This window comes from Hypomesus transpacificus, chromosome 10 (assembly GCF_021917145.1).
Source record: "Hypomesus transpacificus isolate Combined female chromosome 10, fHypTra1, whole genome shotgun sequence".
NCBI lineage: Eukaryota > Metazoa > Chordata > Actinopteri > Osmeriformes > Osmeridae > Hypomesus > Hypomesus transpacificus.
The window spans coordinates 12,911,241-12,927,162 of record NC_061069.1 but is presented as its reverse complement, the minus strand read 5'-3'; the positions used below and the strand labels follow the sequence as shown (position 1 = coordinate 12,927,162).

Genomic DNA, 15,922 nt, shown 5'->3' with positions numbered 1-15,922 from the left:
AATAAAAAATACCAGATTGTGTAGTTTAATCTGTCGTTGTGTGAGGGGAAGGGGGGGCTTGGAGCGAAACAGAAAGGTGCAGTGTGGAGGATCAGCCTCCAGATGGCGCCCTCTCTGCACAGACGAGTGAGGAACAGACGGGGAAGGCAGATATTGTTATGAACCGCTTACGGAAAGCTCTAGAAAGACGATCCCTGTGAGTCTAACCCTCTCTCCGTCAAACCCAGTTAAACTTACCCCACATCCAGAAGCATTGGAAGGGCTTGGATCTCTTGCCAAGTCTGCAGACAGCAGAGGTCAAGACCAGGACAGCAGCTTGATTTATGGTTTGAGGGTTTAGATCGATTAGAGATGCTGATCTGTGGCCATCTGTGAAGCCCTCTGTGACCCTCTGCTTGCAAAAAGAGATAACCACTTTATAATCTGATTTAGATTGGATGGTCTGTGCTTCTCTTGTCTAGCCTAAGGAGAGACAGTGAGGAGCAGAGAGAAGTGTTTGAGCGGGACTGTCTTAACTGTTCGTCTGTTATCTCCACCGACTGTGTACTGGAATAGGGATGTGAAAGACACGAGTCTGGATGTGTGTGTGTGTGTGTTTGATCTGTGATGAGAACCATCTGTCTGTCTCACACACACCTGGGTTAGATTCAGTCCATAAGGAGATCTCTCCTCTGTGCTCTCTGGTCTCTCTATGGTCTCTCTTTTTTACTTTGAGAGAGGAGAGACAGGAAAGCAGGGAGAGAGAGAGAAAGAGAGGGAGAGAGAGAAAGAGAGGGAGGGAGAGAGAAAGAGAGGGAGAGAGAGAAAGAGGTAAAAAGAGAGGGAGAGAGAGAGAAAGAGAGGGAGAGAGAGAGAAGGACATTCAGGAAATGTCTCGGCCGGAATCAAACCAACTTCAACCCCCCTCTCCTCCCCCTCTCCCCCCCCCCCCCCCTCCCCCATCTTTGGGTGGTTCTGACGAGTCTCATTAAACCAAGAACGCAGAGCCCCCCTCCTCAGACCCAGGGTCTAACGTGTTCCACATGCCCCCGAAGAGGCATCAAGCTGGTCCCTATGAAAACACAACGCTACATGTCACAACAAGGATTATCTGTAAAAGTCATCTATAAAACTGTGACTTTCAACTGGCTCGATCAGAGGGTAGGCATGTTCTGAGAAACAGTTTTAACAGTCAAATATTTCAGTTCAGAGGGTTCAGTTCAGGAGTATAACTGCTCGTTTATCATCATGATAATTAGGTATTTACACAGTACAAGAACATTTCACATTTACAAATGAAAAAACTCAATTGAAGGAATATGTAAACTAGTCGTTAACTTATTGAGTTATTTTAGCAGTAAATGCATTGTGAAGTAGTAGTTATTAAGCAATAGAGTTTATAACATCACTTAATAAGCTCAATAAAAAAGGTTTATACACTTTTGTTTAAAAACACTTTGCTACACAAATATGCTACATTGAGGAGCAGAGAATCGATACAGTTTATCATACAGTCCAACCAGGGCTCTAACACAGGAGAGACAGGGTGAGCGAGTGGGAGACAGTGTGAGAGAGGGGGAGAAGACTCCCCCCTCCCCTCCCCTCCTCCTCCCTCCCCTCCCTCCCTCCCTCCCCTCCTCCCTCCCTCCCTCCCTCCCTCCCTCCCTCCCTCCCTCCCTCCCCTCCCTCCCTCCCTCCCTCCCCTCCCCTCCCCTCCCCTCCCCTCCCCTCCCCTCCCCTCCCCTCCTCCCTCCCCTCACCCTGCCACCCACATCACTGCCACCCCGCTCCCCTCCTGGTGGCTGATGTGGTTGACTCGTCCTCTTATGCAGTCCAGCGTGAAGAACACGGCCGTGCCGTTCTGCACAAGGGCTGAGGCTCTCAGGGCCAGGCTGGCCCAGCGGCTGCCCTCTGCCATCTGCCCCCCCACCTGCTGCCCCAGGGGCACGGGCCTGCCCCCCCCGGGGCCCCCCAGCCCCCCGGCACCCTCGGGCCCCCTCCCCAGCAGTGTCACCCTCACCAGGTTGCAGGAGTGGATCAACCTCAGCTCCAGAGATATGCTGGCCGTCCCACGCTCCCGGAACAGGAAGTCCCTCCCCCCCTCTTCCTCCCCGCCCACCAACGCCACCTGGCCCACCGGTTGGCTCGTCTGGCGGAAGAGGAGGGGCTTGTTGCGCACGGCTCCTGAGGGCAGGGTGGCAGGGGCCAGGGAAGCGTGGAGCGTGGCGGACAGAGCGGCGGGGACCCAGAGCAGACCGACCGCGCTGATTCCTGTCTCGTCGCCAAAGTAGCGGACGTTGCACTGCGCCGGTGCAAGCACCTCGAACGCTAGCGTGTCTCCCGGGGCGACGGTGGCGGCGGTGGCCAGGGTGACGGACGTGTCCCGGTAGTGGACGCCGGGCCGGAAGGCGCGGCCCAGCTCCACCCCCGTGGCGTTGCGGTTGAGGTAGGCGAGCACCTGGAAGCCCTCGCTCACACAGGCCGCGCCCATGGAGTAGAGCGCCTGGCGGAACACCAACCTCACGCTCCCCGCCTCGGCGAACCGCACGCCACGCCCGTCGTGGGTCAACGCCACCACGTAAGGGTCGGAGGTCACCGTGCCCTGGAAGGTCGGCCGGTAGCTGGTGTGGTAGTGCGCGGACGCCGTGGCCTGTGCCGTCATGGCGACGGCGCCCGTGTCGTGCGACAGCCAGAGGAGGCTGAGCGGGGTCGCGGAGGGGTCGTGGAGGCGGAGCCCGTCGCTGCTATGGTTACAGTGATGGCTGGCGCTGCGAAGGAGGAGGGAGAGGACGTGACCGGGCGCCACCTCAGCCACGGCGCTCACGCTGGCGCTCTGGAGGCCACGCCCCTCCCTCTGCTCCACCCTGACCCCGCTGAGGTCGCGACCTTCGACCCCCTCGCTGGCGTTGAGGCGGACACAGAGCTGGACGAAGCTCCGACAGCCGTGGCTGATGGCCAGGTTCCCGTCCAGCCAGACCAGGCCGTGCTGCCTGAACACCAGGCCTCCCTGCTCTGCTCTCACCACCCCTCCAGAGCCCCCAGGACCCCCAGGACCCCGGCCCAGGATCTGGAGCCTCATCATGGGGAAGGACTGGCCCGAGCCCTGGGCGGAGGAGGAAGAGGGGAGGGTCACGTCTCCGGACCAGGACAGGGACAGTTTGGCCTCTGAAGGGGAGGTGGAGGTGGAGGAGAATAAGGAGGAGGTGGAGGAGGAGGAGGAGGGGCTGGAGGAGGAGGATGAGGATGGGGAGGAGGAGGGGCAGATGGTGTCGGAGGTGGAGGAGCAGGGCGCGGAGGGGGGTTGGCCCTCACAGTCGGAACACGCCTGGCACTCTTCCATCTCAGCGCTGTAGAAGTAGGCGTGGCCACACATGCCGGCCCCGCCCTCCCTCTCAGACATGCCCTGGCATCGAAATCCACCTAAGAGGAGAGGAGAGCACCAGTGAAGAAGACAGCGAGACAGGAAGCAGGAAACAGGAAGTGCTTGTTTGTTCCAGGAGTCCTGCTCCTCACCTGGAGTGTTGAGGCACTTGAGCTGCTCCCCACACAGACTGGACATCTCCAGACACTCGTCTCTGTCCTGCAACACAGCCCAGGACACGTCTGCACACTGGACTCTATTATACTCTACTGGACACACACACACACACTCACACACACACCCCCCCTCCACTCTGCGCTCCTCGTACCTGGCAGACCCTGTCGCTGTGGATGCTGCAGTGGGACACCAGGAAGAACCCCGGGGGGCAGATGGTGCAGCTCTCACAGCCAGGCCCCCCGGTGGACACGCTGCAGAACTGCTCCTCCGCACAGCCTCCACAGCCCTGCAGGGGGAGCCCCACCTCCATCACACTGGCCTGCATGTCCACCTCACACACCACACACGGAGGGGGTTAGGATGTGTGTGCGTGTGTGTGGGTGTGTGTGTGTGTGTGTGTGTGGTACCTGGTGTGTGTGTGTGTGGTACCTGGTGAGCAGCATACTCCTGCTGGGTGTGGTGTGTGGTACCTGGTGTGTGTGTGTGTGTGTGGTACCTGGTGTGTGTGTGTGGGTGTGTGTGTGTGGTACTTGGTGTGTGTGTGTGTGGTACCTGGTGTGTGTGTGTGGGTGTGTGTGTGTGGTACTTGGTGTGTGTGTGTGTGTGGTACCTGGTGAGCAGCGTAGCCCTGCTGGGTGTGGTGTGCTGCAGCCTGGGTCCTCATGGAGTCCAGCTGGCTCTCTAGCTCCCCCTGCAGGCTGAGGAAGTTCAGCTGCTTAACGTTCTCCAGCAGCTGGGTGTACTGCTCCTTCACCTGGGGGCAACAGGTGGGGGGGGCATCAGGTGGGGGGGGCATCAGGTGGGGGGGGCATCAGGTGGGGGGGGCATCAGGGCTGGATTCACAATCCCCTTCCCCCCTCCCATCTCACTTCTTGTCCACCAGCCCCACTCAATCCTCCCCAGCCCCTCCTCTCTCCCCCCAGCCCCTCCTCTCTCCCCCCACACCCCTCTTCTCTCCCCCCAGCCCCTCTTCTCTCCCCCCAGCCCCTCCTCTCTCCCCCCAGCCCCTCCTCTCCTCCCCCAGCCCCTCTTCTCTCCCCCCAGCCCCTCCTCTCTCCCTCCAGCCCCTCCTCTCCTCCCCCAGCCCCTCCTCTCTCCCCCAGCCCCATCTCTCTCCTCCCAGCCCCTCCTCTCTCCCCACGCCCCTCTTCTCTCCCCCCAACCCCTCCTCTCCTCCCCCAGCCCCTCCTCTTTCCCCCCAGCCCCTCCTCTCCTCCCCCAGCCCCTCCTCTCTCCCCCCAGCCCCTCCTCTCTCCCCCACGCCCCTCCTCTCTGCCCCCACACCCCTCCTCTCTCCCCCCACGCCCCTCTTCTCTCCCCCAGCCCCTCCTCTCTCCTCACCAGCCCTCTCGCCCCCCCCTCTCCAGACCTGGGTCATCTGCTGGAACATGCGGTCCTGTTGCTCCAGGATGTCCTTCTGCTGGCTGATTAGCGCCCCCTGCTGGTGGTTGAGGTGCTGCTGCAGCTGCTGCATGTCCTCCTGCTGGCTGCGTAGGGAGCCCAGAAGCTGCTCCTGGTCCTGGGACAGCCTCAGCTGCAGCACCAGCGCATCCTCTGACGGCGCCTCGCTAGAACCTGGGGGAGGGAGGGGGGGGAGGGAGGGGGGGGGAGGGGAGGGGGAGGGGGTGGAGGGGGAGGGGGAGGGGGTGAAGGGGAGGGGGAGGGGGGGGGAGGGGAGGGGGAGGGGGTGGAGGTATGTTGGGCTATTTAAGTACAAACAATTATAGAAAGATCCCATAGTTACTTAGACAGTCGACACCCTGACAAGAGCTCTCTAAATGTTGGGAGGATGTGACATCACCTGGCTTGATGTCACATGTCAGCTGTATCCCCGGCGGCGAGGCTCCGCGCTCCGGTGGCAGCTCCGGGATTTCACCCAGAAACTGTGCCGCTCTGTCCGTCATGTGGACCGGGGCCGACCGCTCTCTTCCTGCTGGGGCAGGGTCCTCACCCCCCGCAGAGCAGCTATCGCCGGCGCACGGCTGCGGTCGCTTCCTGAGCGGCAGCTCGCACTCAAAGCCCTTGCATTCCTGGGGCTCGTTCCCTCGTCCGGTGGGTCGCGGGGACCCGTGGCAGGTTCCCCCTCTGCACCCCGGGTGGAACACTTCGGCCGTGACGGTTCTGGGGTTGAGTCTCTTGGTTCCACCCGTGGCCGTGCCCGGCTGAATGACGGTGAACGGCACGGCCGCACTTGGCCGTTGATTCCCCGTGTGAGCGTCCACGTTCACGGGACGGACTCGTCCTAGAGAGTGTCTCCTGTGGACGTCGGGTGTGGACGGTCTGGGCGCCGCTTCCCTGCGCCCCTGGCAGTGCGCTCCCACGCACGCGGTGCTCCAGTCCTCGGGCGGGAAGCAGTGAGATCCGCGGCAGGTCTCCAGCTGCCCTCCAGCCCCGCTGAAAAGCGTCGTCGTGAAACCCAGCAGAAACGCAACAGTCACCACAGACATGTTTTGTAAAGACTGTGGAGTCAGATAGACTGTGTAGGGACGACTCATCCAACGTTCGAGAATTTAGACCCACGACACGTCCGTTTTACGCATCCTCAAGCCACTCTAACACCCGTCAGCTGAGAGAGTCTCCATCAGTCTGTCTTCTTTTTACCGTTAAAGAAAACAACAGATTATCTAGTGGGCTTCTTTGCTGAGACGAGTGAATCCGTTCAAACAGTTGCCCGTGCTCCTCTCGTGCCCACGGTTACTGCTCCCACGGTTACTGCTCCCCTCTGTTCCGATGTGGAGATCGGTCCACATGTGGCATTCCAGCGGCTTAATTGGCTCCAGGTTTCCCCCGTGGTCTAGAATGAACCCTCAGCTTTCCCGGACATGCCACAGAGTCGAGTCATGAGCTACTCCACCGACGCCATGTTACATACGGTGGATGTTTAGCATATGTTTGATCTATGTGTGTTTTAATGTTTAGATCTGGCTGGCTTGTGGCGGGATGTGAATTGCACCCTGGAGAGAGAGAGGAATCAATCTGGACAGAAGGAAAGAAGAGGGAGAGAGAGAGAAAGAGGAGAGGGGTCGAAAGAGCAGAGAGGGAGAGAGAGGATGGAAGGGAGGTAAAGGAGAGAGGGAGACAGAGAGAGACAGAGAGAGATGGATGAGGAGGAGGAGAGAGGGGGTCTCCGCCTGAAATAGAACCGTCTGGAAACTCTTCCAGGTGTCTGGTGACCAGACCTGTTCAGTGGTCTAACATCAAGTTCCATTCATGCGTAAAAAGGCCTCTGGGGGGGCCAGGCCGTAAACGGTAATCCTTATTTTAAAGATTAAACTAAAGAGAATTAACGTTTAAAGGCAGTTTAAATAACATATCGTTTTTTTCCTCTCTGAGGCATGTGGAGTTTTAACGAGACAAACGTGAATGAAATCCGTGACGCCCGCTTCAGATCCGAGGGGTGGGCGGCTTTGATCTTCCCGCCCTTTTAAGAGAGAAACCCACATATTTGAATCGTAAAACCAGTATAACTCAGGACCAGCCTTGTTTAATGTACACTTTCATTACCTACCCCTCCTCCACCCCTTGCCCCTTCCCCACCCCTCCCCCTCCTCCTCCTCCTCCTCTCCTCACCCCCTCTCCTTCTCCCCCCTCCCCCCCCCCTCTGCTCACTCCCTCTTTGCTTCTAGGAAGTTATTTGTACTTCGGTTCATGTCACACTCTTAGACCACACACACCACAACACACACACACACACACACAATCATACAGACACACACACACACGCAAAAGACAAGCACACACTTACACAACACACTCAGTTTAAACAGTAAACTGTATATTGACTTCCTACTAGAACAGGAAGTCCAGCCCAATGAGCAGAGAGCAGGGCTCATGCTGCCTGTCCAACAACAGGAGAGCAACGTGCACTGGACCAAGACACACACACATTTGCAGAACTCTCTATTAGACTGTTGATTGGGATAACAGCATTGGTAAGTACTACAGTGTGTGTGAGAGGGCAGGCTGACTACAGGCATGTGTGTGTGTGTGTGTGTGTGTGTATGACTGTGTGTGTGTGTGACTGTGTGTGTGTGTGTGTGACTGTGTGTGTCTGTGTGTGTATGACTGTGTGTGTGTGTGACTGTGTGTGTGTGTGTGACTGTGTGTGTCTGTGTGTGTATGACTGTGTGTGTGTGTGTGTGTGTATGACTGTGTGTTTTTCTGCATCACTGCTCATGACTTCAGGTGCCTATAGATCAACAGCCTTACCGGTCTCACTGAGGATAAACACGTGAGGCCTGTCTGCTGTGTCTGTCTGTCTGTCTGTCTGTCTGTCTGTCTGCTATGTCTGTCTGTCTGTCTGCCGTCTCCTCTGCTTTTCAAACTAACCACAGACACAGCCTGTTAGCAGCAGTGCTGCTTCGGGATAGTTACTGTGACAACAGCTTCACGCAGCACACGACAGTGTTACTGTGACAACAGCAAGACCACAGTATTAATCTACTCACCAGAGAAGGGTTAGCCGGCCTGCCTGCCAGACTGCCTGCCTGCCAGACTGCCTACCTGCCAGACTGCCTGGCTGTCTCTGTTAAAGGTGTGAGTGAGCAGTTGGGGGTGAGGGACAGTAGAGACCAGATCAGAGAGAGAGAGAGGTAGAGAGAGAGTGAGAGAGGTAGAGAGAGAGGTAGAGAGAGAGTGAGGGAGAGCGGTAGAGAGAGAGTGAGGGAGAGCGGTAGAGAGAGAGAGAGGTAGAGAGAGAGAGCAACATTTTCACTTCCAGATGGAACTCATACTGTCTCCCCTGTAGCCTTCCTGCCTCTACTCCTGCCTCTGCCTCTGCCCCTGCCTCTGCCCCTGCCTCTGCCCCTGCCTCTGCCCCTGCCTCTGCCCCTGCCTCTGCTCCTGCCTCTGCTTCCCTCTCCTCAGCCGGGAGAGGAGGACCTGCTTAGACCTGCACACAAACAAGAGAGCGAAGGAGGAGGGGGGAGACGGAGGAGAGGGAGATTGAAAGGGGGAGGAGAAAGAAAGAGTGAAAGAGAGAGAGTGAGAGAGAGGGGGAGAGAGAGCTCTTGTGACAGGGGGTTCATCCCAACACGGTCGGTGTTGATGGATTAGTGGGGTCAGACTGCCACATCTGGCCCACAGCACAGACAGCTCAGACAGACAGCCCACAGGAACAGCTCTGACCAGGCCTCACACACACACACACACTGCTCCCACCACACAACACACACACACAGCCTGCTACAAACACACACACACCCTGCTCCCACCACACACACACACACACACACACACACCCCTGCTCCCACCACACACACACACACCCTGCTCCCACCACACAACACACACACAACCTGCTACAAACACACACCACACACACCCTGCCACCACAGCACAGCTTCTATCTACAATGTTAGAGTAAGGTTCTAGAGTTTTAGGTCAAGGCCTACTATCTGTCTGTCTGACTGACTGTGCATTCATGTGTAGATCATGCTGTGTGTGTGTGATGTGTGTGTTGATGTGTAGAGCATGTGTGTATCTGAAGTCTACCTGCTTGTGTCCAGATGGAGGACGTGGACACCCTCTTCACTGACCTGCTGGGTGAGATGGACCTTCTCACTCAGGTGAGACTACATGTCCCATGATGCTTCAGTCATCTAGACCATCTCTCAATTGAATCTCCCATGATTTGTAGGAATGTAGGAATGTATTTAACTATAGATCCCATGACGTTTCAGTCATTGAAGCGTAGGCTCATCTCCAACTACAGATCACACAATGCCTGTTTCAGGAGTACAGCCACAGATGAGGGTGATTTGAACCTGCAACCTTTCAATCTGCAGTCAAATGCTCTAACCACTGAATTAGTTCAGTGGTTGGAGCCTAGAATTAGTTCCCTTCTGAGAAAGTCAGAAGACAATGTTCAGATTGTTTCAAACATTCACCATTTCTGCCAACGCTTGAATTACATAGACACAAGACTTACCTAGAACCCAGGTTTTATGCTTAGTTCAAACCTTCAAATCTCTGTCTCTCATTCTCCACCCCTCTGTCCCTCTCTCTGTCCTCTCAGAGTATGGCGTCAGAGGTCATCTCCAGAGATGTCATCAGCTCCATCGGCTTCTCCGACCTGAACGGTGAGAAAGAAGCTGAAAGTCTAGAGTTCAGGGTTCAAGGTTCATGGTTTAGAGTTCAGGGTTCAAGGTTCGTGGTTTAGAGTTCAGGGTTCAAGGTTCAGTTAAGGACCATGAACCCACAGGAGAGTATCTCTCCAGGAGCAGGAGAGTGTTAGTCTAGTCTGTAAGAAACTGTCCCTTAGCCCCCACCATTTTGAATTCTTTTGAGTCTTTGCAGCAGTTGGAGGACCGTGATCTGGATGCTCTGATGGCTGACTTGGGGTCAGAGCTGGGGTCGTCCCAGGGGTCAGAGCTGGGGTCGTCCCAGGGGTCAGAGCTGGGGTCGTCCCAGGGGAAGACCTCCACAGGGGGGATGACCTGGCGAGAGGACAGCCAGTGGGGGGCTCTACCTCCTCCCCCACCGCCGCTCTCAAACACCTCCCCAGGACCAGGACTAGGACCAGGACCAGGACCAGGACCAGGACTAGAAAACGGACCAGAACCAGGACCAGGACCGGAAACGGGACCAGTACTAGGACCAGGACCAGGACCAGGACCAGGACTAGGACTAGGACTAGGACCAGGACCAGGACCAGGACCAGGACTAGTACTAGGACCAGGACTCTTTTCAGAGGTACTGTTCGCACTCCTTTTGTTTTATAAATCCATGAATTCATCCGTTCATCCTATCTGTTACCTCTTCTACCAGGCAGAGCAAGAGGCTCAGGCCAAAGCTGACAAGATCAAGCTGGCTCTGCACAAGATCCAGGAGGCCAAGATCAGGAAGGTGAGAGAGAGATGAGAGATTAGAGAGAGATGAGAGATTAGAGAGAGATGAGAGATTAGAGAGAGATGAGAGATTAGAGAGAGATGAGAGACTAGAGAGAGATGAGAGACTAGAGAGAGATGAGAGATTAGAGGGAGATGAGAGACTAAAGAGAGATGAGAGATTAGAGAGAGATGAGAGACTAGAGAGAGATGAGAGATCAGAGAGAGATGAGAGAGATGAGAGAGAGATGAGAGATGAGAGAGAGATGAGAGATTAGAGAGAGATGAGACATTAGAGAGAGATGAGAGATTAGAGAGAGATGAGAGATTAGAGAGAGATGAGGAAGCTAGAAGGAAAGAGAGAGAGAGTTTGAACAAATTAAGAGCTACAATGGTTTCCTGAAACATTAGAATCTCTGTGTCTGTGTGATTGTCTGCATGTGTGCGTGTCTGCATGTGTTTGTGTGTGTGTGTGTGTGTGTGTGTCCAGCTGGTGGTGAGGGTGTTCCTGGAGGACGGCAGCTCCAAGACGCTGATGGTGGACGAGCGGCAGACAGTGAGAGATGTTCTAGACGACCTGTTTGAGAAGACGCACTGTGACCACAGCCTGGACTGGAGTCTGTGTGAGAGCAACCCTGATTTGCAGGCTGGTGAGACACACACACACACAGACACACACGTACGTCAACACACGTGGAGACACACACACGTGGATGAGTGTCAACCGTTGTTCCTGTCCCGTTCTAGAGCGGGGCTTCGAGGACCATGAGAAGCTGGTGGAAGCGCTCTGTTCCTGGACACGAGACAGCAGCAATACCATTAGCTTCCTCAGAAGAACCAGCAAGTACTCCATCTTCACACAACCACAGGTGGGGAGAGGAGGAGGAGGGGAGAGGAGGAGGAGGAGAGATGAGAGGAGGAGGAGAGGGGAGGAGGGGAAGAAGAGGGGAGGAGGGGAGAGGAGGAGGAGAGATGAGAGGAGGAGAGATGAGAGGAGGAGAGATGAGGAAGAGGGGAGAGGAGATAGGAGGAGGAGAGAGGAGAGGAGGAGAGATGAGGAAGAGGGGAGAGGAGATAGGAGGAACGGTGAAGAGAACTTCCATGAAGCACGTGACAGGGCGGATCTCTTCCAGGTGTTTTATCAATGGAGAAAGAGCAACCACGTCCTGAATGACAACAGTGAGAGGCAGAAAGACATCCTGCTGAAGGTGACACTGCTAACACACATCACACACAGAGAGAGAGTTATATACGTATACTATTGTTTACTTATCATTTGTCATTTAATCTGCTAGATAGACAGATATATAGACAAAACAGACATGTACATACAAAACTAAAAACGATTTTTTCATCTTACAAACCTTCCTTGTGTGTGTGTGTGGTGTGTGTGTGCCTCCAGGAGAACTTTGAGGGAGGGCCAGTGAGGGTTCCAGACCTGGAGGGTCCCCTCTTCCTGAAGGAGGATGGCAAAAAGTCATGGAAACGACGCTACTTCCTGTTGCGCCCCTCCGGAATATACTATGTTCCTAAGGGAAAGACCAAGGTAAACCGGAAGTGCTACACTAGCAGACAGGAAGTAGTATAGAAAACCTGGAAGTGTGTCTGCTAACCGTCTGTTGATTGGCTCCTAATCTGAGATGTGTATGTTTGTTGTTGTTTTGATTGTGTTTACCGCACAGACATCAACGGACCTGGCTTGCCTCCTCCAGCTGGACCAAGTCAACATCTACACCACCTCAGACTACAGACAGAGACTCAGAGCTCCAACAGACCACTGCTTCATACTGAAGGTGACAAGCAGACAGACAGACAGGCAGGCAGACAGACAGACAGGCAGGCAGGCAGGCAGGCAGGCAGGCAGGCAGGCAAGCAGACAGGCAGGCAGGCAGGCAGGCAGGCAGGCAGGCAGGCAAGCAGACAGGCAACCAGACAGGCAGGCAGGCAGGCAGGCAGATCCTAGTGTTACATGTCATAGGACACACATTTATTTCCATCTATGAACTCATAGTCTCAAAAAAGTGGCTTTTGATTGTGAGGCTTGAAACGTCCTCAGGGTGTGAAAGTAACATATTCTTGTATGTGCACACAGCCTCTATATATCTATCCCTCGAGTTATATATATGCAGCTATAGACAGACACAGAGAAGAGAGCTACTGAAATAGAAGCTTGGTAGCTGAGATGTGGTTAGCTTGCTGCCTGGTAAACACAGACTCCACCACTCTGTGGATGAAAGTGCTAAATGAACACAGTGTAGAAATATGCTGTATGGGGCAGCAGGACAGGAAGTGAGGCGTGAGAAAAGCTCTGTGGGGCAGGGGGACAGGAAGTGAGGTGTGAAAGATGCTTTCACAGGAAGCAGAACTAGTGTGGTTCTCACACGGAGGGCAGACATCGTGTACATGTTACAACCATCTCTGTGTGGGGCGACTTCACCAAATATGGAACTATATTTCATTTACCCCTGTAAATATATACAATTAAAATAAGCTACATCAGTGGTGGATCTGTAAGAGGCTTAACTGTTCCAATGTATTAATTTAATTTTGTTGATGCTATTGTATAATATAATATTACATGGTACATTATTAATAGTATATAGTATACAACTATAATGTCATAAGAATATTGATATTATATTTACATGTATATATATATTTAAGGGGTCAGTGAAATATATTGGGTTGTCTCAGTGACTGTGAGTGTAACAGTCCTGGGCTTGTGGTATGTGGACTTGTTCTTCCCCCTGGCCCCGCCCCTTCCCCTGACCCCGCCCCTTCCCCTGGCCATGCTGACCCTGACCTCTGACCCCCGCAGCACCCCAGGATTCAGAGGGAGTCGCGGTACGTGCGCTTCCTGTGTTGTGAGGATGAGCTCAGTCTGCTCCAATGGGTCGCCTCCATCCGAGTCACCAAGGTCACCTGACACGCTGAACTACCCAATCAGGAGCAGGCGTGACCTGTTACGTCTTTATCACACTTTCACATAGACACACACACACACACAAATACACATTTTTTGCAGTCTGTAAACAGTTTGTTGTTTACACACTCCTGAATAATGCAGCAGCATGTTAGGCAGTACCCTGCAGTAGAGCTTGGTGTGTGTGATTGTTTTACAGTACGGGGCCGTCCTGTATAAGAGCTACCAGGCAGCACTGAGGACAGCCTCCACCTTCAGCTCCACCCCTCTGACCTGCCTGACTGTCTCAGCCCCGACCACACCCTCCAGTCAGCCCAGAGGTGAGACTGAAGCACACACACACTCTTACACACACACAGAGAACCACACACACACTCAGATCACACACAGTCATATACAGACACACACATACACACACACACTCAGATACAGACAGACACACAGATCCACAGACACTTCCACACAAATTCACTTGTATACTCTCATACACACATGCTCAATAGCACTTACAACTCACCCACACACACAACCTACATTGTCTACTTCCAATTAACAGCAAGAAGAACCAATGAGGAGGCTTCACAGACCTGTCAATCAACTCCCATCTCTTCCTCCTCCCAAATCCAGCCAATGGCAGAAGACATCCAGGACGACTCAGAGCCTCCCCCTGACTTCAAGCCCCCGCCCCCTCCAGGGAGGGGCTCCAACAACGTTTAAGGGATCACTGTTTTACAACCTAGGGTGGCCCACATGGACGGAGTTATTAATGATAGGACCATTTTGGGAGCAAACTCCACCCGTCTGGGCTGGCCTGGGATGCAAAACCTGGAAGTAGGGGGAGAAAGAGAAGGTTGTTATACATTTTCCTTTAGTTAGAAGTGTTCACAGGAAAACATGCAGTTTAACGGAACTGCGTCTTCTTGTCTTGCATCCCTTTAAATTAATGGAGTGTTGTCGCTTTCTGTGGGCCAGTCTGGGGAAGTACATCTGGTATGTGAGTGACAATAAACCTGTGCTTATGTACTACTACAAAGTGTGGTTTATGAAAGGCCTTATAAGAAGGAAAATTAAAATGACCTCCGAAACCTTAAGTCAACCAGCACAGGAATGTTACAACCTTTGACATAAAATCCCAGATGAATTTTCTTTTAAGCTGGTTCAAGGTTGCAACTAACGAAGGGAAACCGCATGCTGTGTTGCATGGTAACAAAAGTCATATTAAATACATGAAATAAAATAATAAAGAGACATGAGGGTCAGTAGTTTAGTAGTTTAGTCTGTGGGTGAAATGTTGAGAAGTGGATAAACTGTTTTCTTCAAGGTAAGTAAGTGAATTTTAATTATAAAGCACACTCTTAACACAGCAAGTTGACCGTGGTGCCGAACAGTAGTACAAATACGTTTTAAAAACACTATCAAATATAGCAAAAACAAAATACAAAACCTGGATATAAAAACAGACAATGAGGGAGCCTGTCTAATAGAACCAGTCCCTCTGTGACATGCTTAGAACCAGTCCCTTTGTGACATGCTTAGAACCAGTCCCTCTGTGACATGCTTGCATGTCTAATAGAACCAGTCCCTCTGTGACATGCTTGCATGTCTAATAGAACCAGTCCCTCTGTGACATGCTTGCATGTCTAATAGAACCAGTCCCTCTGTGACATGCTTGCATGTCTAATAGAACCAGTCCCTCTGTGACATGCTTGCATGTCTAATAGAACCAGTCCCTCTGTGACATGCTTAGAACCAGTCCCTCTGTGACATGCTTGCATGTCTAATAGAACCAGTCCCTCTGTGACATGCTTGCATGTCTAATAGAACCAGTCCCTCTGTGACATGCTTAGAACCAGTCCCTCTGTGACATGCTTGCATGTCTAATAGAACCAGTCCCTCTGTGACATGCTTGCATGTCTAATAGAACCAGTCCCTCTGTGACATGCTTGCATGTCTAATAGAACCAGTCCCTCTGTGACATGCTTGCATGTCTAATAGAACCAGTCCCTCTGTGACATGCTTGCATGTCTAATAGAACCAGTCCCTCTGTGACATGCTTGCATGTCTAATAGAACCAGTCCCTCTGTGACATGCTTGCATGTAAAAAGGGCTATACAAATAATTGTTGATTTGAATAGAAAAGGGGAAGTTGATTCCACAGCCTAGGACCAGCAACCGCAAAGGCTCTATCACCTGTACGTACACATATAAAAAAGTGGCTTTCAAGTAACTTTCTCCAACTGAACAGCGGAACCCCAGAGGAAACAGGAACTATGGAAGAAGAAAAGCTATCTACAGTGACTGAGTACGTACAGGTGATAGAGTGGGGCCCTGTCAGTGAACCACTGTAGTGCAGTCCCCTTTACCACAGCCCAGTGTTCCAACCTCACAATGACGATGTCATGATCCACCGTATCAATGTTTCTGCAAGGTGAAATCCAGTGATCCACACGCACGCACACACACACTCAAACATTTCCACACAAATTCACTCATATTCTCTCGTACACACAGGCTCAATTCAGGATGTTGAAGTCCCCAAGGACTATCAGGGGGGGGGGGTTCCATCATCCGGGAGGACGCTGAGGAGCATGTCCAGCTCCTCCACAAAGTCGGCTAGCGGTCCTGGTGGGCGATAAAGAACAATTAAGCATGCTT

General features: G+C 53.2%; 2 protein-coding genes across 2 annotated transcripts; one reads left to right on the top strand and one right to left on the bottom strand.

Moving 5' to 3' along the window:
• Positions 1-1,735: 1,735 nt before the first annotated feature.
• On the bottom strand, positions 1,736-6,533 carry LOC124472382. The gene is made up of 6 exons (XM_047027174.1): positions 5,319-6,533; positions 4,887-5,092; positions 4,128-4,271; positions 3,669-3,848; positions 3,493-3,559; positions 1,736-3,399 (listed from the first exon to the last, which is right to left on the bottom strand). Exons 1-6 carry the CDS (start codon positions 6,010-6,012, stop codon positions 1,736-1,738), a joined length of 2,955 nt encoding a protein of 984 aa, XP_046883130.1. The 5' UTR covers positions 6,013-6,533.
• Positions 6,534-7,808: 1,275 nt separating this feature from the next.
• Positions 7,809-14,405, top strand: LOC124472381 (amyloid beta A4 precursor protein-binding family B member 1-interacting protein-like). The gene is made up of 14 exons (XM_047027173.1): positions 7,809-8,051; positions 9,025-9,084; positions 9,534-9,597; positions 9,804-10,039; positions 10,163-10,210; positions 10,286-10,363; positions 10,835-10,994; positions 11,092-11,213; positions 11,478-11,552; positions 11,747-11,890; positions 12,027-12,137; positions 13,163-13,261; positions 13,467-13,587; positions 13,824-14,405. The coding sequence occupies exons 2-14, from the start codon at positions 9,025-9,027 to the stop codon at positions 13,982-13,984; spliced, it is 1,479 nt and encodes a 492-aa protein (XP_046883129.1). The 5' UTR covers positions 7,809-8,051; the 3' UTR covers positions 13,985-14,405.
• Positions 14,406-15,922: the final 1,517 nt, after the last annotated feature.